At 38.7% G+C, this 22,659-nt stretch overlaps 1 protein-coding gene across 11 annotated transcripts in view; it reads left to right on the forward strand.

The window, feature by feature from the left end:
• Nucleotides 1–12,407, forward strand: part of LOC121390710 (kinesin-like protein unc-104) — a 127,555-nt gene extending 115,148 nt beyond the window's left edge. For all 11 annotated transcript variants that reach the window (XM_041522598.1, XM_041522600.1, XM_041522602.1 and 8 more), the window contains 5 exons: nt 1,580–1,698; nt 5,621–5,885; nt 8,998–9,117; nt 9,344–9,462; nt 11,274–12,407. In XM_041522598.1, the coding sequence (XP_041378532.1) occupies nt 1,580–1,698; nt 5,621–5,885; nt 8,998–9,117; nt 9,344–9,462; nt 11,274–11,313 (663 nt within the window). In that variant the 3' untranslated portion in view covers nt 11,314–12,407. The remainder of the gene's footprint in view (nt 1–1,579; nt 1,699–5,620; nt 5,886–8,997; nt 9,118–9,343; nt 9,463–11,273) is intronic.
• Nucleotides 12,408–22,659: the final 10,252 nt, after the last annotated feature.

Raw genomic sequence — 22,659 nt, forward strand, 5'->3', positions numbered from 1 at the left:
TGTTATACTTTGCTGCATTCTGACATAGCCTATTTACTGTTATTGCCCAGATACTGGGCACGTTATTCACAGTTTGCATATCAGTATTGCCCCCAACTGCTGCTATGGCCAGCATCTTGGAGTATGTGTGTACTAGTATGTGAATCACCATGGAGCTGGAGTTGGCAATAACTGAACTGGCTTGGAGTAGGGTGAATCTAATACAATCGGCAGAACGCATGCTTGTGATGATTTGTGATTGTATGTGTGATGTCAGTCAGTGCACCCATTATCTGCCTGGGTTTCCCCGTACTAATCAGTGCCATACGACTGGTATATAATAACACCATTATTAGTTCTGCCTGGGGGTGGGACGTATCCCAGTGGTAAGGCGCTCGCTTGATGCACGGTCGGTTTGGGATCGATCCCTGTCATTGGGCCCATTGGGCTGTTTCTCGTCCCAACCAGTGCACCACGACTGGTATATCAAAGGCCGTGGTATGTACTATCCTGTCTGTGGGATGATGCATATAGAAGATCCCTTGCTACTAATGGAAAAAATGTGGGTTTTCTCTATGACTGTCAAAATGACCATATGTTTGACATCCAATAGTCGATTAATAAATCAGTGTGCTCTAGTGGTGTCGTAAACAAAACAAACATCTTGTTCTCAGTTCTGCCTTGCCTGAGGAAAAGTGCATATTATGAAATATCTCTTGCTGTCATTGCAACATATAGCAGGTGTCCATTAGGATTACAATTATGTCAGAATGATCAAATATTTGACATCCAATAGCTGATGATCAATAAATCGGTGTGTTCCAATGGTGTTGTTAAATAAAACCAAGTATAAGTAAACTGGCTGGCGGATCGATGCGTAGACATGAGTACAAGCTGTCTTCGCAGGATGAGAGAGGGCCTGCATTGTAGAAAGGCCAGCCACCGGCAGTGGTGCAACTGGTTGTCGTCTCCCTATGCTGATCCTGGTTTAAGTTTTCTTCCTAGCTAGTGCATCTCTTAGGCTGTGGACTGTCTCCGTAAACTAATAAAAATACTGTGGCTGTGGATTCAGTTTGAATCAAACAAATCATCTTGTCAAAGGGCTAATGCCTACATTGTAGCTGGACTACCTTGAAATATGTAATCAAACTGGTTGAATAACAAATACCAAGTTTAGTTTACTCGAAGAATGCATTCCTCACTTGATTTCCTTTTGGTTTTTAACACGGGGGGGTGGGGGGGAGGGGGGATAGATTGATAATGAGGGGGCCACATGGTTTACAATCTTCCTGGGGTCAAGTTGACTTTTGTGGCGATTTACCCATTTTTGATGGAGTTATGGCCTTTGAACTTGGGAGATTTAAAAATTAGTTTTCCACACTTTTGTTTTGCAATGCCTGAAGATATTGAGATGACATTTCATGATATATTTCTTTATCACATGCTGTAACTGATCAAGTTTATTTTTCATGGTAATTTACCCACTTTTTACAAAGTTATGTCCCTTAAATTTAGGAGATTAAAACAATACTAAAATTGGGTTTGATAGTGCACATGTATTGCTTTAACAGTGTACTCTCATGATGCTTGTTTTTTCCAGACCTCTCTGACGGACTCGATGCTGAGTTCTACGACGACGGTGACGTCAGACGAAAGTGATGGCATGAGCAGCGACCTTGGCCTTAGTATGACCAACTCCATGGTGGCAGAATGCTTCAAGTCAGTGCATACATTATTCTGTTTTTCATACGTCTGTCCGACAGGCCATATTTTGGTACTGATGCTGTTCAGGCAGGCCCCAGTTTTTATGAAGCAGTCTTAGTGCTAAGATCACCTTATGTGCATGGCTATAAACATTCCTTTCCTTTCCTAATAGCTACTGATTAAACAGTGTGCTGAGGTATCATTAAACACACATTCCTTTCCTTTCCTAATAGCTGCTAATTAAACAATGTGCTGGGGTGTCATTAAACACACATTCCTTTCCTTTCCTAATAGCTACTGATTAAACAATGTGCTGAGGTGTCATTAAACACACATTCCTTTCCTTTCCTAATAGCTGCTGATTAAATAATGTGCTGAGGTACCATTAAACAGACATTCCTTTCCTTTCCTAATAGCCACTGATTAAACAATGTGCTGAGGTGTCATTAAACAAACATTCCTTTCCTTTCCTAATAGCTACTGATTAGACAATGTGCTGGGGTGTCATTAAACAGACATTCCTTTCCTTTCCTAATAGCTACTGATTAGACAATGTGCTGAGGTGTCATTAAACACACATTCCTTTCCTTTCCTAATAGCTGCTGATTAAACAATGTGCTGAGGTGTCATTAAACAAACATTCCTTTCCTTTCCTAATACATGTAGCTGTTGATTAAACAATGTGCTGAGGTGTCATTAAACAGACATTCCTTTCCTTTCCTAATACATGTAGCTGTTGATTAGACAATGTGCTGAGATGTCATTAAACAAACATTCCTTTCCTTTCCTAATAGCTGCTGATTAAACAATGTGCTGAGGTGTCATTAAACAAACATTCCTTTCCTTTCCTAATACATGTAGCTGTTGATTAAACAATGTGCTGAGGTGTCATTAAACAGACATTCCTTTCCTTTCCTAATACATGTAGCTGTTGATTAAACAATGTGCTGAGGTGTCATTAAACACACATTCCTTTCCTTTCCTAATACATGTAGCTGTTGATTAAACAATGTGCTGAGGTGTCATTAAACACACATTCCTTTCCTTTCCTAATACATGTAGCTGTTGATTAAACAATGTGCTGAGGTGTCATTAAACACACATTCCTTTCCTTTCCTAATACATGTCGCTGTTGATTAAACAATGTGCTGAGGTGTCATTAAACACACATTCCTTTCCTTTCCTAATACATGTAGCTGTTGATTAAACAATGTGCTGAGGTGTCATTAAACACACATTCCTTTCCTTTCCTAATACATGTAGCTGTTGATTAAACAATGTGCTGAGGTGTCATTAAACACACATTCCTTTCCTTTCCTAATACATGTAGCTGTTGATTAAACAATGTGCTGAGGTGTCATTAAACAGACATTCCTTTCCTTTCCTAATACATGTAGCTGTTGATTAAACAATGTGCTGAGGTGTCATTAAACACACATTCCTTTCCTTTCCTAATACATGTAGCTGTTGATTAAATAATGTGCTGAGGTGTCATTAAACAAACATTCCTTTCCTTTCCTAATACATGTAGCTGTTGATTAAACAATGTGCTGAGGTGTCATTAAACACACATTCCTTTCCTTTCCTAATAGCTGTGGATTAAACAATGAGCTGGGGTGTCATTAAACAAACATGCCTTACCTTTTCTAATACCTATCCTATAACCATCATTCCTTTCATTTCTCAAATACTCTATCAATAGTCATAAACAAACATTCCTTTCTGTTCCTAATAGCACTGATTAAACAATGTCAATAAACAAACATTCCTTTCTGTTCCTAATAGCACTGATTAAACAGTGTTAATAAACAAACATTCCTTTCTGTTCCTAATAGCACGGATTAAACAGTGTCAATAAACAAACATTCCTTTCTGTTCCTAATAGCACGGATTAAACAGTGTCAATAAACAAACATTCCTTTCTGTTCCTAATAGCACTGATTAAACAATGTCAATAAACAAACATTCCTTTCTGTTCCTAATAGCACGGATTAAACAGTGTCAATAAAAAAACATTCCTTTCTGTTCCTAATAGCACGGATTAAACAGTGTCAATAAACAAACATTCCTTTCTGTTCCTAATAGCACGGATTAAACTGTGTCAATAAACAAACATTCCTTTCTGTTCCTAATAGCACGGATTAAACAGTGTCAATAAACAAACATTCCTTTCCTTTCCGTATACCTTTCCTACAGCCAACATTCCATTCCTTTCTCAATAGCCACTGATTAAATATGTACTGGGGCGTCATAAAACAAATATTGTTTTCCTTTCTTCATTGCTGATTAAACAATGGGCTGGGATGTCGATAAATCAATATTTATTTTTACATTTGATTAAAGGGACAGCCATTGTAAGATTGTTGGCGACTGCTATTTCATACTAAATACATTTTCTTGTTTAGAATAACAGTGTCTGTATATCGAATGTGTTTGCGGTCATATACTAATGTTTGTAGCACTCAGGTTTTAATTTAATTTGTGATATATATTTTTTTGTACATACAAAATTATTAGGAGGTACAATCCAGTCTGGGCTACTACAAGCATCAGGACAACAACAAACACCTTGTAAATACAGACACTGATATTTTAAATAAGAAAATGTATTTAATTTGTATGTTACGTCGTCAGAAAGGCTCTATTGGTCGGAAACATTTTACAATGATTGTAAACTCTGGACTGTCCCTTTAAAATGTTTATGGAGAAGTTTTAAGGGCGGGATGTAGCCCAGTTGTCATGCACTTGCTTGATGCGCATTCAATCTTAGGACTGTCCCCTTTAAGTACTGAACTACAATGTTTAACAAATTTCCAATTAATAAATATACCTTTCTACCTTGTAGAACCATTGCCAACACTTCCACCCCGATTGGCCAGTCCAAGTCATATGATAACCTGATTTCCAATGAATAAATATACCTTTCTTCCTTGCAGAACCATTGCCAACACTTCCACCCCGATTGGTCAGTCCAAGTCATATGATAACCTGATTTCCAATGAATAAATATACCTTTCTTCCTTGCAGAACTTTTGCCAACACTTCCACCCCGATTGGCCAGTCCAAGTCATATGATAACCTGATTTCCAATGAATAAATATACCTTTCTTCCTTGCAGAACCATTGCCAACACTTCCACCCCGATTGGTCAGTCCAAGTCATATGATAACCTGATTTCCAATGAATAAATATACCTTTCTTCCTTGCAGAACCATTGCCAACACTTCCACCCCGATTGGCCAGTCCAAGTCATATGATAACCTGATTTCCAATGAATAAATATACCTTTCTTCCTTGCAGAACCATTGCCAACACTTCCACCCCGATTGGCCAGTCCAAGTCATATGATAACCTGATTTCCAATGAATAAATATACCTTTCTTCCTTGCAGAACCATTGCCAACACTTCCACCCCGATTGGTCAGTCCAAGTCATATGATAACCTGATTTCCAATGAATAAATATACCTTTCTTCCTTGCAGAACCATTGCCAACACTTCCACCCCGATTGGTCAGTCCAAGTCATATGATAACCTGATTTCCAATGAATAAATATACCTTTCTTCCTTGCAGAACCATTGCCAACACTTCCACCCCGATTGGTCAGTCCAAGTCATATGAAAACCTGATTTCCAATGAATAAATATACCTTTCTTCCTTGCAGAACCATTGCCAACACTTCCACCCCGATTGGCCAGTCCAAGTCATATGATAACCTGATTTCCAATGAATAAATATACCTTTCTTCCTTGCAGAACCATTGCCAACACTTCCACCCGGATTGGTCAGTCCAAGTCATGTGATAACCTGATTTCCAATGAATAAATATACCTTTCTTCCTTGCAGAACCATTGCCAACACTTCCACCCCGATTGGCCAGTCCAAGTCATGTGATAACCTGATTTCCAATGAATAAATATACCTTTCTTCCTTGTAGAACCATTGCCAACACTTCCACCCCAATTGGCCAGTCCAAGTCGTGTGATAACCTGACTACATCGTCGTCGTCGTCGTCATCATCATCGATGGAGGGCTCCGCCGACAGGAAGATGTCGCTGCCGTTGAAGGGAATCCGCGCGGACATGGAGCTGCCCATGTATGTCCCCGATGTAGAGGAGGTCCGAATTAGCCCGGTGGTGTCCCGGAGAGGATATCTCAACTTCCTCGAGGAGAAAACCAACGGCTGGATCAAGCGATGGGTGGTACGTGCAGAGGAAGGAAATGGTTTATTTAACGACACCCTCAACACATTTTAGTTACAGTTATATGGCGTCAGACATATGGTTAAGGACCACACAGATATTGAAGGAGGAAACCCACTATCGCCACTTCATGGGCTACTCTTTTTTTTGATTGGCAGCAAGGGATCTTTTGTATGCACCATCCCATAGACAGGATAGCATATACCACGGTCTTTGATGTACCAGTCATGGTGCACTGGCTGGAGCGAGAAATAGCCCACTGACGGGGATCGATCCCAAACCGACTGCGCATCAAGCAGCGCTTTACCACTGGGCCCAAAGAAAAATGATGATTGACAAAGGGTTCACTATTCATTTCATCCATTTTCATTTCAAGGGCAGGACGTAGCCCAGTGGTACAGCGCTCGCTCGATGCGCGGTTGGTCTGGGATCGATCCCCGTCGGTGGGCCCATTGGGCTATTTCTCTTTCCAGCCAGTGCACTACGACTGGTATATCAAGGGCTGTGGTATGTATTACCTGCTCTGTGGGATGGTGCATGTAAAAGAACCCTTGCTGCTAATCTAAAAGAACCCTTGCTGCTAATCTAAAAGAGTAGCCCATGACGTGGCGACAGCGGGTTTCCTCCCATTATCTGTGTGTTCCTTAACTGTATGTTTGATGCCATATGGCCATAAATAAAATGTGTTGAGTAAGTCATTAAATAAAACATTTCTTACATTCTTTCCTTCATTTCAAGTTATTTTCATGCTTATATCCAATTAAGTTCAAGCATACTGTCCTGGGCACAGAGAACAGCTACCAGGACAGTGGGTTAGTTGTTAGTGGTTAGTGAGAGAGAAGAGGGTGTAGTGTAGTGGTCTTACACCTACTCATTGAGTCGTTAAAACTTAACCACTATGCCACCAAGGCTGTCTGTCCAGGACAGTGGGTTAGTTGTTAGTGGTTAGTGAGAGAGAAGAGGGTGTAGTGGTCTTACACCTACTCATTGAGTCATTAAAACTTAACCACTACGCCACCAAGGCTGTCTGTCCAGGACAGTGGGTTAGTTGTTAGTGGTTAGTGAGAGAGAAGAGGGTGTAGTGGTCTTACACCTACTCATTGCGTCGTTAAAACTTAACCACTACGCCACCAAGGCTGTCTGTCCAGGACAGTGGGTTAGTTGTTAGTGGTTAGTGAGAGAGAAGAGGGTGTAGTGGTCTTACACCTACTTATTGAGTCGTTAAAACTTAACCACTACGCCACCAAGGCTGTCTGTCCAGGACAGTGGGTTAGTTGTTAGTGGTTAGTGAGAGAGAAGAGGGTGTAGTGGTCTTACACCTACTCATTGAGTCGTTAAAACTTAACCACTACGCCACCAAGGCTGTCTGTCCAGGACAGTGGGTTAGTTGTTAGTGGTTAGTGAGAGAGAAGAGGGTGTAGTGGTCTTACACCTACTTATTGAGTCGTTAAAACTTAACCACTACGCCACCAAGGCTGTCTGTCCAGGACAGTGGGTTAGTTGTTAGTGGTTAGTGAGAGAGAAGAGGGTGTAGTGGTCTTACACCTACTCATTGAGTCGTTAAAACTTAACCACTACGCCATCAAGGCTGTCTGTCCAGGACAGTGGGTTAGTTGTTAGTGGTTAGTGAGAGAGAAGAGGGTGTAGTGGTCTTACACCTACTTATTGAGTCGTTAAAACTTAACCACTACGCCACCAAGGCTGTCTGTCCAGGACAGTGGGTTAGTTGTTAGTGGTTAGTGAGAGAGAAGAGGGTGTAGTGGTCTTACACCTACTCATTGAGTCGTTAAAACTTAACCACTACGCCATCAAGGCTGTCTGTCCAGGACAGTGGGTTAGTTGTTAGTGGTTAGTGAGAGAGAAGAGGGTGTAGTGGTCTTACACCTACCCATTGAGTCATTAAAACTTGCTCTGGGTGGGAGCCGGTACCGGACTGCGAACCCAGTACCTACCAGCCTTATGTCTGATGGCTTAACCACGACACCACCGAAGCTGTGGTGGCTGGGTTACTAATAATGTGGTATCCCTGGTTAGGGCAGGACATAGCCCAGTGGTAAGGCGTTCGCCTGATTTGCGGTCGGTCTAGGATCGATCCTCGTCGGTGGGCCCATTAGGCTAATTCTCGTTCCATCCAGTTGTATATCAAAGGTTGTGGTATGTACTATCCTGTCTGTGGGATGGTGTATTTAAAATGTAGTGTAGCCCAATGGTAAAGCACTCGCTTGATGTGTGGTTGGTCTAAGATCGATCCTCATCAGTGGGCCCCATTAGGATATTTCTTGTTCCATGACTGGTTATGTGCTATCCTGTCTGTCGGGTAGTGCATTTAAAATATCCCTTGCTACTAATGGAAAAATGTAGCAGGTTTCTTCTAAGACTATCAACATGCTCTTGTGGTGTCATTAAACAGAACAATATTTCAACTGTCGCTAGTTATTATTTAATCTGTATAGTAATACTCAAGGCCTTTTCAACAGTTTCCAATCCATCTGATCACTTCTCAGTTGATCTGCCGATCGCCATCATTATCTTTACCAGAGGTTTCATAACACAAGGCTCTTTTTGTGCTTATATTTAGCAGAGTCCTGTACACACATCATGCTAAATATTGCATACGAAGATGAATTTATCGAAAATCTCCATGGGAGCAGCCATCTTTATGATTAACTGACTTGGCACAGAAGTATCTATATACACAGTGGTCATATTTTGTTCGGGAAGTCTGGTGTAAGACCATTACACCCTATGAAAAAATTCATGTGTTCATCACAGATTACACTAGTGTACACTATTTTCTTGGACACCCATTGGAAAGAAAACTCTGTGAGATTTTTGGTATCACAAGTGTGGAGATTTAAAGACATCTGATTGGTTGCACCACAGTGATGACCTGAATGCCAAAGCCACACCATCCAATGAAATTAGCAGTACTGAAATTGTTTATCCTGTGATGAAACAACATTCATTTGCTTTAGACAGCATTTATGTCATAATATAATGTATCCAACTCGCTTTTTTATATGAAATACATTTTGGTGCTCATAGGGTGTGGAGGAGCACAAACCAGATTTGCACCTTAATTCATATTTATTAATTAATATTCATTTTTCAGATTGTGCGACGACCGTATGTGTTTATTTACAACGGAGAGAAGGATCCTGTGATACGAGCGCTGATAAACCTAGCGACGGCCCAGATTGAATACAGTGAAGACCAGCAAGCGTTACTTAAGGTAAACACTCAGACTGTGTGTTTTGTCTTTTTCTTTTTGGTTGCTTAAACTAGTCTGGGAATAAATACACTTATTATTTTATTTATTCATTTATTCATTTATTTTATTTATTTTATTTATTTTATTTATTTTATTTTTTAATTTATTATTTATTTATATATTTATTTATTTTTATTATTTATTTATTTATTTAAAAATTATTTAATTTAATTTATTTTTTCCTCAGACCCAGAACACGTTCAGTGTGATGACAAAACACCGTGGGTTTCTGCTCCAGACTCTTGACGACAAAGACTTCCATGATTGGCTGTACGCCATTAACCCACTGTTGGCAGGTCAGATCAGGTCAGTATTCTGAACACTTACCATTTCATTTTTGGGGGTGATAAAGAGCTCACTTGATATACAGTTGGTCTGGGATTGATCCCCATCGGTGGCCCATTGGGCTATTTTTTTTTCCACCCTGTGCACCACGACTGGTATATCAAAGGCTGTGGTATGTTCTATTCTGTCTGGGATGGTGCTTATAAAAGATCCCTTGCTGCTAATGGAAAATTGTAGCGTGTTTCTTCTCTAAGACTATATGTCAAAATTACCCCCGGACCCCTCAGGAAACTTTGCTTGCGCCCTCAATCTCAGTCGGCCCCCCCAATATCTACATGCTTCCAACATGCCTGGTATGTGCTATCCTGTCTGTGGGATGGTGCATACAGAAGATCCCTTACTACTAACAGAAAAATGTAACGGGATTCCTCTTTAAGACTTTAATATTTCAAAATTACCAAATGATGATTAATAAATCAATGTGCTCTAGTGGTGTCGTTGAACAAAACAAACAAACTTTTGCTTTAATTTTTCATGCTTCGAAGCTTTAGATCTGACTGATTTTGGCACAACAGGGTCTTGTCTGTTCAGGAAGGAAGGAAGGAAGTGTTTTATTTAACAAAGCACTCAACACATTTTATTTTACGGTTATATGGCGTAGATATGGTTAAGAACTACACAGATATTGAGGGAGGAAACCTGCTGTCACCACTTCATGGGCTACTCTTTTCGATTAGCAGCAAGGGATCTTTTATATGCACCATCCCATAGACAGGATAGCACATAACCACGGCGTTTGATGTACCAATCGTGGTGCACTGGCTGGAACGAGAAATAGCCCAATGGGCCCACTGATGGGGATCGATCCCAAACCGACCGCGCATCAAGTGAGCGCTTTACCACTGGGCTACGTCTCGCCCCTTGTCTGTGCAGAGCACATCAAGGTATTTTCAGTGTAGTAATGTGAACAATAATTTGTGCAGATTTGTGGATATTCATAAATGCAGAGATGCCAACCATTATCAATTTAGCAGAATCATTATGAATTTAAAGCATAGATTACGCTATTACGATTATCTTGTTCGAAATTCCAAGTTTTTGAAAAAAAATCGTAATTTCGCGTATTTGTTGTCGGATTGTATTTTGGAAGACATAAATGTTGTTATCACCAGAGGAATGGAACTTTTCCCCTCTTCACCGTCAACAATCGTAGATTAGTTTCCTGCCTTGTTCTTTAAACTTACGGATTCCAAATAGAGAGCATAGCAAGCGTGGCGATATAGAATAGTCTAGCAATCGGTCTCGGGTGAGAGCTCGTACCTGAATATGAACTCGGTACTTGCCAGCCTTAAGCCCAATGGCTTAACCACTACACGACTAAGGAAGGTCATTATTATTAATTTTACATTCTTGTAAAAAAAAAAAAAAAAAGTGTGGGTGTGGGGGGAAAGAGAAGACTTTCCTTTCATTGTTTCTTATCATTTTTCATATCATTTCAACTTATTTTTGTGCTTATATCCAATTAAGGTTCAGGTATGCTGTCCTGGGCACACACCTCAGCTATCTGTCCAGGACAGTGGGTTAGTTGTTAGTTGGTTAGTGGCCAGTGAGAGAGAAGAGGATGTAGTGGCCTTACACCTACCCAATGAGCCCTTAAGAACTTGCTCTGGGTTGGAGCCGGTACCGGGCTGCGAACCCTGTACCTACCAGCCTGTAATCCGATGGCTTAACCACTGGCACCACCAATGCCAGTATTGCCATTGAAACAAGCTGCTGATTAAACAATGTGCTGGGGTGTCTTTTAACATTCCTTTTCTTTGTGTGTTTTGCAGATCGAAGCTGTCCAGACGAAAGCAAGCTGTGATGATATAGAGTGGAGACGAGACTGATCTCTATAGGCTGTGATGGACTAGACTGAATGGTTGAGATAGCATTGTCCTCATTGCTGTCGCCAGCATTCCAGTAGACTGCAGGGGAGACAACTCCATTGCACGGGAGACAATTTCATCGCAAGGAAAACAAAATTTCATTGCATGGGAAATGACTCCATTGCAAGGGAGATAATTCCATTGCATGGTGAAACAACTCTGTATGGGAGACAATTCCATTGCAAGGGAGACAACTCCGTTGCTGGATCAATTTTACCTGTGTATTTCGTGGCTTTGTTGTGTGTTCGCAGTAGTATAGGCAAAGCAGTATGGTGCATCGTGTTGACTTTATAAAACCACTGACCATTACTTCCATTTGCCATCATAGATGAACCCAGCTAATGACAGATGCAAAAAATTGTTCCTTATTACTACAGAAAGAAAAAAAAAGAAAAAGACCACCCTGTTTCTACAGACACTTGGATTGCAAGGACAACTGCTCCGAAATGACTCTTCTATAGAAGTCTAGACTAAGATACTACTAGCTTGGCAGTGCAATCAAATTGCAGTTGATAAATGCTGTACTCAAAAAGATGTGCATCAAAAATTTGAGTGTTGACTTACATGTATAACCTTGTAAACTCAGTTCACTGCCAAAAGTGTGACTGTTTATCTTGTGCAATATTATGGCTTTTTAAAGCATCTGTATTACTCTTCTTCATTAACACTGGAAGAATCAAGAATCAATGTGTTAGGATAAATTATTTAGAGCCTAAAAGACTGGATATGTCTCGGTTAGTTTGGCTTGCTATTCGTGTACTTGCCTGCATTGTCAGTAGAAACTGTGCTTCAATAAAGGTTATTTACGAGAGGAAAATATTTCGAGTTGAAGAAACTTCCAAGGGCGATTTGTGGGTTATTTGGAAGATTTCTTTATAACATTCCTCTTGTTAGATTTGTACATGAAGGAATCCAATCAGGGCCGAATTTCACAAAATATTGTAAGCTTAGTTTTGCTCGTAAATGTAAATCTACAACTAAACCACAGTTGTTATTACTATTAACAGTACATCAAATATTTGAAGTACACATATATAGAGGATATATAGAGTGTTTTTTAATAGGTAAAATATCAACCGAGTCTATGTTAATCGGTATTTGTTGAGGCTCTGCCGAGACGAATACTGATTAACTAAACGAGGTTGATATTTTACTTGTTAAAAACCACGAGTAATAAATTCTATTTATCTCATAACACTTCTAAAATAACATTTTAATTCAATTTTCAGTAAATCTCAGTACTAAAGTCACCGCCATCAGTAATCTTTGAAAATGTTACGCTCAGGTATACAGATTTTGTTGGCTTGTAAGCAAATGACCCATCCACAGCAACACATTACCTAGAGACCTTGCAAATTTGCATACCATTATTAACCGGGTTAATACACTAAAATTATCACATGGGTTTATAACATGGATATCATGGGTAAGTTATAGGATAAATGTATTTAATTTTGTTTTGTCCTTAAAAACGCTCCATCTTCCGTAATGATGTAAATTTTCTGTGTGAAATAAATGCCAGACGGATGCAAACTTTTGACTGGTATGACTGCTAGTCGCAGATGTAAACTTACAACATTTTGTGAAACTGGCTCTGAAACGATACACTAATCATAATTTGTTTGAAAAATATAGCATTTTATTTATTTATTTAAAAAATGGCATTTCTACCTTGAAAAAAACTGCAAATCCACTGGAGTTTTCTTTGAATTCCACATTTTAGTACTATTCTGAGACGTGTTGTTTTAAGAAAGATCTGTAGTCAGCACTGATTGACATAGCTCTGCTCAGATGTTTATACAACACTTTCGATGGCAGAGCAAAATCTATTTACTGCTAATTTGACATCAAGTCATACTGATCTTGTACAACACAACTGGCCTTGGTGGTGTCGTGGTTAAGCCATCGGACATAAGGCTGGTAAGTGCAGGGTTCGCAACCCGGTACCGGCTCCTACCCAGTGGGTAGGTGCAAGACCGCTACACCCTCTTCTCTCTCACTAACAACTAACAACTAACCCACTGTTCTGGACAGACAGCCCAGATAGCTGAGGTGTGTGCCCACGACAGCGTGCTTGAACCTTAATTGGATATAAGCACGAAAATAAGTTGAAATGAATCAACACTCCCCAGTTCTCGTTCTTCAATGGAAGGCACTAAGTAATCTCCTGCATTTTGTAACCTTGCAAAAATTTTCCACATTGTTTTTTGCCCGTTTTCATTTTCATATCTGAAAAACTCCCAAATCCCTCCACTTGTTACAGCATTTAAATTCTTAAATAAATTAAAAACGAGTGAAAAACTATAGATTTCCAGACACCTTGCTTTGCAGTTGATAATTTAAGGGTATCATTTTATTGATTCATGTTGCTAAAGAAATGTTTCTAGGGCTGGATCCAGGAAATATATGTGTGTATGAGGGAGGGTGAGGGTGGGGTGGGGGACTAAGGGAAAAGGGGCATATGGACCAACTCATGAAAAAAGAAACCTACTGAATTTTTTAAAAAGAAGAAAAAGAGGCACTTGAACATGTTTAAGGAGTGATGTGTCCCTTTGTCCCCCACCCTGGATCCGGCTGTGGTTTCTTTTCGTGGACTTCCTTTTCTTTAAGGAGTGATGTGTCCCTTTGTCCCCCACCCTGGATCCGGCTGTGGTTTCTTTTCGTGGACTTCCTTTTCTTTAAGGAGTGATGTGTCCCTTTGTCCCCCACCCTGGATCCGGCTGTGGTTTCTTTTCATGGACTTCCTTTTCTTTAAGGAGTGATGTGTCCCTTTGTCCCCCACCCTGGATCCGGCTGTGGTTTCTTTTCGTGGACTTCCTTTTCTTTAAGGAGTGATGTGTCCCTTTGTCCCCCACCCTGGATCCGGCTGTGGTTTCTTTTCGTGGACTTCCTTTTCTTTAAGGAGTGATGTGTCCCTTTGTCCCCCACCCTGGATCCGGCTGTGGTTTCTTTTCATGGACTTCCTTTTCTTTAAGGAGTGATGTGTCCCTTTGTCCCCCACCCTGGATCCGGCTGTGGTTTCTTTTCGTGGACTTCCTTTTCTTTAAGGAGTGATGTGTCCCTTTGTCCCCCACCCTGGATCCGGCTGTGGTTTCTTTTCATGGACTTCCTTTTCTTTAAGGAGTGATGTGTCCCTTTGTCCCCCACCCTGGATCCGGCTGTGGTTTCTTTTCGTGGACTTCCTTTTCTTTAAGGAGTGATGGGTCCCTTTGTCCCCCACCCTGGATCCGGCTGTGGTTTCTTTTCATGGACTTCCTTTTCTTTAAGGAGTGATGTGTCCCTTTGTCCCCCACCCTGGATCCGGCTGTGGTTTCTTTTCGTGGACTTCCTTTTCTTTAAGGAGTGATGTGTCCCTTTGTCCCCCACCCTGGATCCGGCTGTGGTTTCTTTTCATGGACTTCCTTTTCTTTAAGGAGTGATGTGTCCCTTTGTCCCCCACCCTGGATCCGGCTGTGGTTTCTTTCATGGACTTCCTTTTCTTTAAGGAGTGATGTGTCCCTTTGTCCCCCACCCTGGATCCGGCTGTGGTTTCTTTTCGTGGACTTCCTTTTCCTTAAGGAGTGATGTGTCCCTTTGTCCCCCACCCTGGATCCGGCTGTGGTTTCTTTTCGTGGACTTCCTTTTCTTTAAGGAGTGATGGGTCCCTTTGTCCCCACCCTGGATCTGCCTACATTTCCATTCATCATATGGATATATTTTTGTTTTGTTTTTGTTTGTCATTTAAATCCTGCAAACTTTAGTGTTTAACACTATATATTTTTTATTGGAATGTTTCTTCTTCTTTTTTTAAATTTATTTCAATCATGGTTGTCAGATCAAAAGTAATTGTTTTTTTGTTTTTTTACATTTTTGTCTTTCAGTGTGAAGTGAATTTTTCGACTATAGTGATTGGTTAATGGCTGCTGCTGTGTTATGACTGATTTTTCGTCTTGCATTTGAAGACTTGTGTCTTAACAATCAGAATATACAAGTATTTTATAACAGGCTCAGTGAAGAGAACTTTAAACTGGGGAACCTAGCATCCGAAAAACAAAATGGCGATGTTTCAGTCTTCGCCATGAAAATAAATCTAGGTGAGCTAAAAATCACTGTTAGGGATGTCATTCAGAATAGAAATAATAAATGAAAATAAAATTACTATTACTATCTACTACTGTCATGTCGTGTGACATAATCAGGTTTATACCAAAGCCAAAGAATGACCCAATTTCATTGGTTTATTTCAAATATTAATTACCATTATACATTCATAATAAGATAATATTAACCAATCAGGAACAAGCTTACAAATGCATAATATAACAGGGTTGTAGGCATGCACAAATTAGATTGTGAAATTAACAAACTTTGGCCAGGAAGCATTTATTCTTTTTAATTCTATACTTAGCAACAATTTACTAAAAATTGCTGCCTTTGCATCTTAATGACATCCTTGGCTCTCCTGAAATGGTGTTAGATGACTGGTCTCTCAAAGTTTCAAATAACTTTTCTTAAAAAAACAAAAACAAATTTGCAAGTCAGTCAAGTTTACTTGTGCATGTATTACTTATGTAAAACTTTCCAGGTGAGCGTGGAGGTGGGAGTGCGAGTGATTGCTCATCTTTTGTGGCGATGACCATTTTTAACTAGCAGCCACCATGGGAAATTTATGAAAAAAGATCTTTTAAAACAGGTGGTCATTTAATACAGGTCAATTTATACTGTATTAGAAATAGGCAGATACAAATGTGGCCTATGAAGTCAGGTGGGTGCTTAATACAGGTGGCTACTAAAGCATGTTTGACACATAATATATTATATTACAGTGGCGTAGGAAGGTGCCAAAAAATGGGGGAAGGGGGGTGCGCACACAATAAATATATATAAATCATCGCTGCCACTACTGGATCAAGAAAAGGGGGGAGGGCACATGCCCCTTACTCCCAGTGGTGGATCCAGAAAATCCATTTAGGGGGCCCCAGTGACATGAGGTGGAATGCCAAAGGAACTTTGGGGGAGGTTTGGAGGGGGATCGTAAAAAAAAAGAAAATTAATATATAATAAAATTATAACTATCGCAAAATTTAGAAGGGGGGGGGGACTGGGACCCCCAGGATCCACCTCTGCCCCCCTGCTTCCTACGCCAGTGTATGACTTATTTCTTCAGTGACATAGTACAAATATTTACCCGTTGTGTATTACTGTGCATGTATTATATATACTCAATATGTATTCACTGGCATGCAAAATGTACTTAAGTAGAGACTGTTTACATAATTACCGGTAGTACAAAAACCACTTGCCGACTTATTTATTACAATATTTATGATGACATTGTTATCGAACCCTTTAATGGTAGAGTGTCAATTAACTGTATATTTTAGTGTGTGTTGTACATTTGTATTTGCATGTATTGTAAAACGGTGTCGACAGAATGTTGCTTCTTCATGTACATCGTCCATTGTATTTGTATTGTGATATATTAACAGGACGTAACATGGGTGTTACAACTTAACTGTGGTCATTGACGAGCAAATACGATAACAAGGGTGTGGGTGTGGGTAATTTTTGTCATGCTTATATCAGAGAACTGTCCAAGTACGCATGTCATGGGCACAACCTCTGACTTCGCAAGAGTTCCGTGCATGACAGGGCAATAACAAGGGTCAAATCTAACCTAAAATAGCGTGGGTGGATTGAGGGTGTGTGGGTGGGGATGGAGGAGGGCAGTAAAAAAAAAGATTGGAACATAGTAATGTAGGATTTCTCCTGCTAGATAAAAAAGACACTTCCAGGAAATATTTTGAAGGAGGTGGGACTAAGGGAAAAAGTGTACATTGATTAATCAACCAGTGAAAAAACCTTCAATAAAAAACAAAACACAACAGAAAACACTTGAATATATTTGGGAAGGGATGCGTCCCCTGGTACCCTACACTGGATCCACTTATGACTTCTGAATCAAAATGCCACCACCCGTCATATATGGGTTTTCTTTTCTCCTTCTGATTAGTAACACTATGTGATGTCTTGAGGAATACATTAAAAAACCCACCTCAAAATATTAGGTCACAAAAAACAAGATTCATTTCTTGCTGTTGAATGTCTGTTTTAAACAAACAAAGAAACAAACAATATAAATACAGTGAAACCTGTCTAAACCGGACCCTCAAGACAAGGGAATACTGTCAGAACCAAGCCAAGTTTCATGGTCCTGAATTTTCTAAATTCTAAAATGCGACCTTTTAAAACCTAGATATCTGTATAAACAAGGGAATCCTGTCAAAACCAAGCCAAGTTTCATGGTCCTGAATTTTCTAAATTCTAAAATGCGACCTTTTAAACCTAGATATCTGTATAAATTGGATACATATTAGATCACCGGCGTGATTCGGTTTAGACCGGTTTCACTGTACATACATACTTATACATACTTACTTATACATGGTTATAAGTTGTAATAACCTACTAGTGTTGTAGTTTTGTTTCATTAATCATGTCCGTCATTCAGTCAATGGACCATGATGGTTTATGACATGTTTTAGTTGTACAAAACCATTATTGAGCCCATGTTTGATATGTGTATTTTATGCAGGAATAAATATGTGCACTATGTTAAGTGTGTGTTTTGGTTCACATATGTTAAACATATGTGAGACATTTGTTGGATTACATTAAAACTGTGTGAAATATATTGGGCTACGTTTATGAAGCTTGTTTTTGTTTTTGGTTTTAACGCACATGTTTAAGCATTGTAAATGTATGTAGTTACAGGCCATATGAAACATACTCAGCTAAATTTACAAAGTCTGTTTTTTGGTGTGTTTTTTTTTCTAACGCAGATGTTTGAGCATTGTAAATGTATGTAGTTAAACATGTGCAAGTAAAAAACAAGCTTTGTAAATTCAGCCAGTAATATTTAATTGTTGGTTTACATGTGTCAGAACTATGATAAACATGTGCCGTAGGTTTACATATGCTAAGCTATATTTGATGTTGATTGACATAATGTTAAATTAAACATGTTTATGATTTACATTATTTTTAAGTCACTGACCTTAGTACTAAAAACCAGCATGGTACCTGTTTATGTTTTGTATGAAACTAGTATTAACAACCAGCATGGTACCTGTTTATGTTTTCTATAAAACAGGACACAATTAAAATATCACACAGATAGTTGAGGTGTGTGCCTAGGACAGCATGCTTAAATTTTAAGTGGATATAAGCACAAAAATAGGTTGAAATGAAATGAAATGGACATTGTATTATTCCAATTGAAAAGACTTTCTCATTGCCGAATTAGTTTGTTAAAATATGTTTAGAACATCATCGCAAGACCAAACCATAGTACAAATGTGTTAGAATTAGTTAACTTAACCAGATACGAACTTCAAGATATCATTCACTAGTCCTTCACATTTGAGGTACAGAATTGTGTTTGTGCACTCAAGTGCAACCTATTTTTTTTCTCCGAAGCATTTTTTTTTTATTGTCCACTTAAACTATGATAATAGTGCGCCTTCTGCTGGTTGTTACAGAAGCTGCTTTAACCTGAACCGATCCTAGTGTTGGAATATCATTATGCTGATTTAGTGACTGTTCAATGTACAGGTGGTATTAAAAACCTCCTTTTGTCAATATGTGCAAGCTTTACTCAAGATCACAGACCTGTAGCTTATGAAGAGAGTCATTTATCGCTCTCCTGTTATTTTCAAATGCGAAGGACTGATTCACATTGATGTATAATCAGTTAACCTGGTAAAAATCATGTGAACTGACCCAGGTTACTTAAGATTTTCGAAACACATTGAATTTGCCAGGACAAACAGAAACACATTAAATATGCCAGGACAGACAGAAAGACATTGAATTTGCCAGGACAGACAGAAACATGTTGAATTTACCAGGACAACCAGAAACATGTTGAATTTACCTGGAATCTCAGAAATATGTTGAATTTACCAGGACAACCAGAAACATGTTGAATTTACCAGGACAATCAGAAATACCTTGAATTTGCCAAAATTGATAATTCAAGCAAAAAGGTTAAATGTGTAAATGTATGGCAAAAAATTGAAAAGTTATAGTCTAAAATTGTGCCTGGTCTAATTTACTAGGGTCAGTGGCTTGAAATAAATGTTTCTATATTCTCTGTAAATAATGTTATAATTATGGCTTATGGCTTGCTTTCTATACATGTACGTGAAGTGGTTGTAAAAGTGTTGAAGTTTGTTATGATCATCATTTGTTATCACAACACAACCATAGGAACAGCTTTCAGTGACACTGTGCAATATTCCTCGTTATATTTTCAAGATGCTTTACATTCAGGATTTTGTGTTTGTATTTTGCTTTAGTTTCGGTCGGGAGGGTGGGTTTTTTCAAGGATTTTTTTTTTTTCATCAGACATCTTGTTTCAGTGTTGTTATGACATGATGGGCATTAGGACCTGTCACCCTTGATGGATTGATTTAAAAAAAACCCATCAGTCCAAGTCAGCGTCCATGACTGGTATATCAAAGACTGGTATCAAAGACTGTGGTATGCATTGTCCTGTCTGTGGGAAAGTGCATATAAAAGATCCCATGCTAGTAATGGAAAAATCTCTGAAGGCTATGAGTTAGAATTGTCAAATGTTTGAAATCCAATAGCCAATTATTGAAGCACAAAGTAAAGAACTGACGGTGGCATTGTACACACACACCAGTGTTAAGTTATCCCCCTTGACTACATGCTTTAATGGTGCTGCTAAACAAAACACATTTTAACTTCTATCATGACTGAACATTTTATAAGTATTTGGAAACAGAATATATTACATGACTCGACATTAACAACAGCCGAGACAGCTTTGACTACCACTTTGGGTTGGCTGTTGGATCCCAATTTAGAACTATGAAATAAATAACTGATACAAGATGTTTGGTGAATATTAAGATTTATATTTTCGATATGACAATGAATAAACAAATGTGGGGTTTTTATTGTTTCTTTTTTGCTACATTTACTTTTAGATCTTTTCTTTGTCTGTGAATTGTTTATGTTTACAAAATGTTTGCGTTTCCATTGCTTTCATTACTCAGGTAAAAACTGTTTTGTTTAGCATATTTTGTTTAGTTTTTGTTGTCTTGTTAATTGGTGAAAATGTATTATAATTGAAATTTAAAGAAACTGAATTATACTCAATTCTCTCTCTCTCTCTCTCTCTCTCTCTCTCTCTCTCTCTCTCTCTCTCTCTCTCTCTCTCTCTCTCTCTCTCTCTCTCTCTCTCTCTCTCTCTCTCTCTCTCTCTCTCTATTTATTTTTACCTAAATAACATATTTAAACTTGATTCAGAAAACAATTTAAAAACAATTAATTGCATATTTATTGCTCAGATTGTTTGAATTCTTTGATTACCATCGCATAAAAAAATTATTTTGCCCAAACCAAAAATGTTTTATGTTTAAAATAAAATAAAAATTTATTTGTTGCCACCAGAAATATTTTTCAAATGCCCCAAAACTGGAGAGGTGGTCAATAACTCATCTCATATGCCAATAAAATAACAAAAAATAATAATTCAGGTTTACACAAGATGACAGTGGTATATGAACACGTAAAACTAGTTGCCTACCTACCTACAGAAATGGATAATCTAAACAATACAATATAAGTAAAATTTGATTTCAGTGATCATAAACGGCTCTAATGGTGAAAAGTATCCCTTAGTGTTTAAAAACTAGGGTCTGTCCTTTTAACTATGCTTCACCAAACTCGTAATTTTGTTCAGCTGGTCTGACCTATATGTATTAGTAAAACAGTATACATAACTGGTTAAATAACCAATATGTATATTGAAATGTTTTAAGAGTTTAGCTTTTTTTTAAAATATAAAATTACACAAACTCCGATTGTGGAAAGACACTTCACCAAGTTGTGTAAGCTATGATTTTTTTTCCACACACAATTTGTACTGAGCCAAACAGTTGAAATGGACTCGTCACCTAGCAACGACATTCGGGAACCTTTATGACGTGATAGTTACCTTTATGTAGCCCGGTAACCACTGCGCCACCGATTGTGGACACTTCACCAAGTTGTACACTCCATGAATATTTTTCAAACTTGTGATATTTATTATTGTGATAAAAAAAAATACTTAATATATATATATATACAGTATGCAATATTTCTAAAATATGATTTTAAAATTTGTCGATCCCCTTTTCAATGGTGACTAGACTCAAAAATAGATTAACGTGCAGGATATGAGAACATGCTAATTTAGAATTACTTCAGGGCTTGAACTTAAGGATTTGTCTCCCACGGCAATTTTTAAAATAATTGCAATGGGTGAAACAGTCCACCGACGGAAATTTTGAGCCTGCCTATGGCAATTTTGTTAAAAGTGACATTTGCAGCAAATAAACCTGACTGAAAACCTATTTTGTTTATTATAGACATCTTTTAAATGTGCAAATGTTAAATATTGGCAGATAATGTACACCAGGTGTATACATTTCGCCATTGTTGAGGAGCTTTACCGACGGCACAAAAGTACCATAGGTGATGCTCTCTACCTACAGCAATTTATATTTCAACGACGGCAATTGTCGCCGTTAAGTTCGAGCCCTGCACTCTTGAAAAAAGATTGGAAGATGCCTGCAATTGGAGAGGCCAGTTAATGTTAGTTTGTCGTTAAGCTGAGGAGGGGGGTGGAGAGGCAATGCATTATTTACAGGTGTAGGTAAGTACCCCCACCCCCACCCTCGCCTCCCCCGATACCTAAGCAAACCTTTTTAAAATGTTTTTTTAAAAATACATTATTAATATTTAGCGTATATCTTTGAGTCTAATACGCAGGTCTTCAGTATTGTCTAGTGGCCATATGAGCTTAAGTGCTTTGCTGAAACTGCTGCAGTTTGTATGCCATTACGGAATCGAGACTAAAACAAAACATGCAGGGGAAGAGGGAGCATGTAGCCTACAGTCATTCATTTTTTAAAATTATTATTCTAATTATGCTTAAAAACACAATAAAAATATTATAAATTTAAAATTATCTCTACTGTCATTCATATCATTTGAAGTGCAGTGAAGACGAGTCAAAGATGTCCACATCTCCAGATGTTGATCAAATCCTAGATCCACGACACCCCACCCTCAACACCCCCAATTTAAACCCTTAACAATTTCTCAAATCCTAGATCTGCCTCAGGTTTCAACTCCGGTCCAGACACTGGTCCTAGATATTAGTAGATGGTGACTCTATAGTACGTCAATGCCAGCTATTAACATGAACTTAAACTACTCGCTCACCAGAGAG

This window comes from Gigantopelta aegis, chromosome 15 (genome assembly GCF_016097555.1).
Source record: "Gigantopelta aegis isolate Gae_Host chromosome 15, Gae_host_genome, whole genome shotgun sequence".
Lineage (NCBI taxonomy): Eukaryota > Metazoa > Mollusca > Gastropoda > Neomphalida > Peltospiridae > Gigantopelta > Gigantopelta aegis.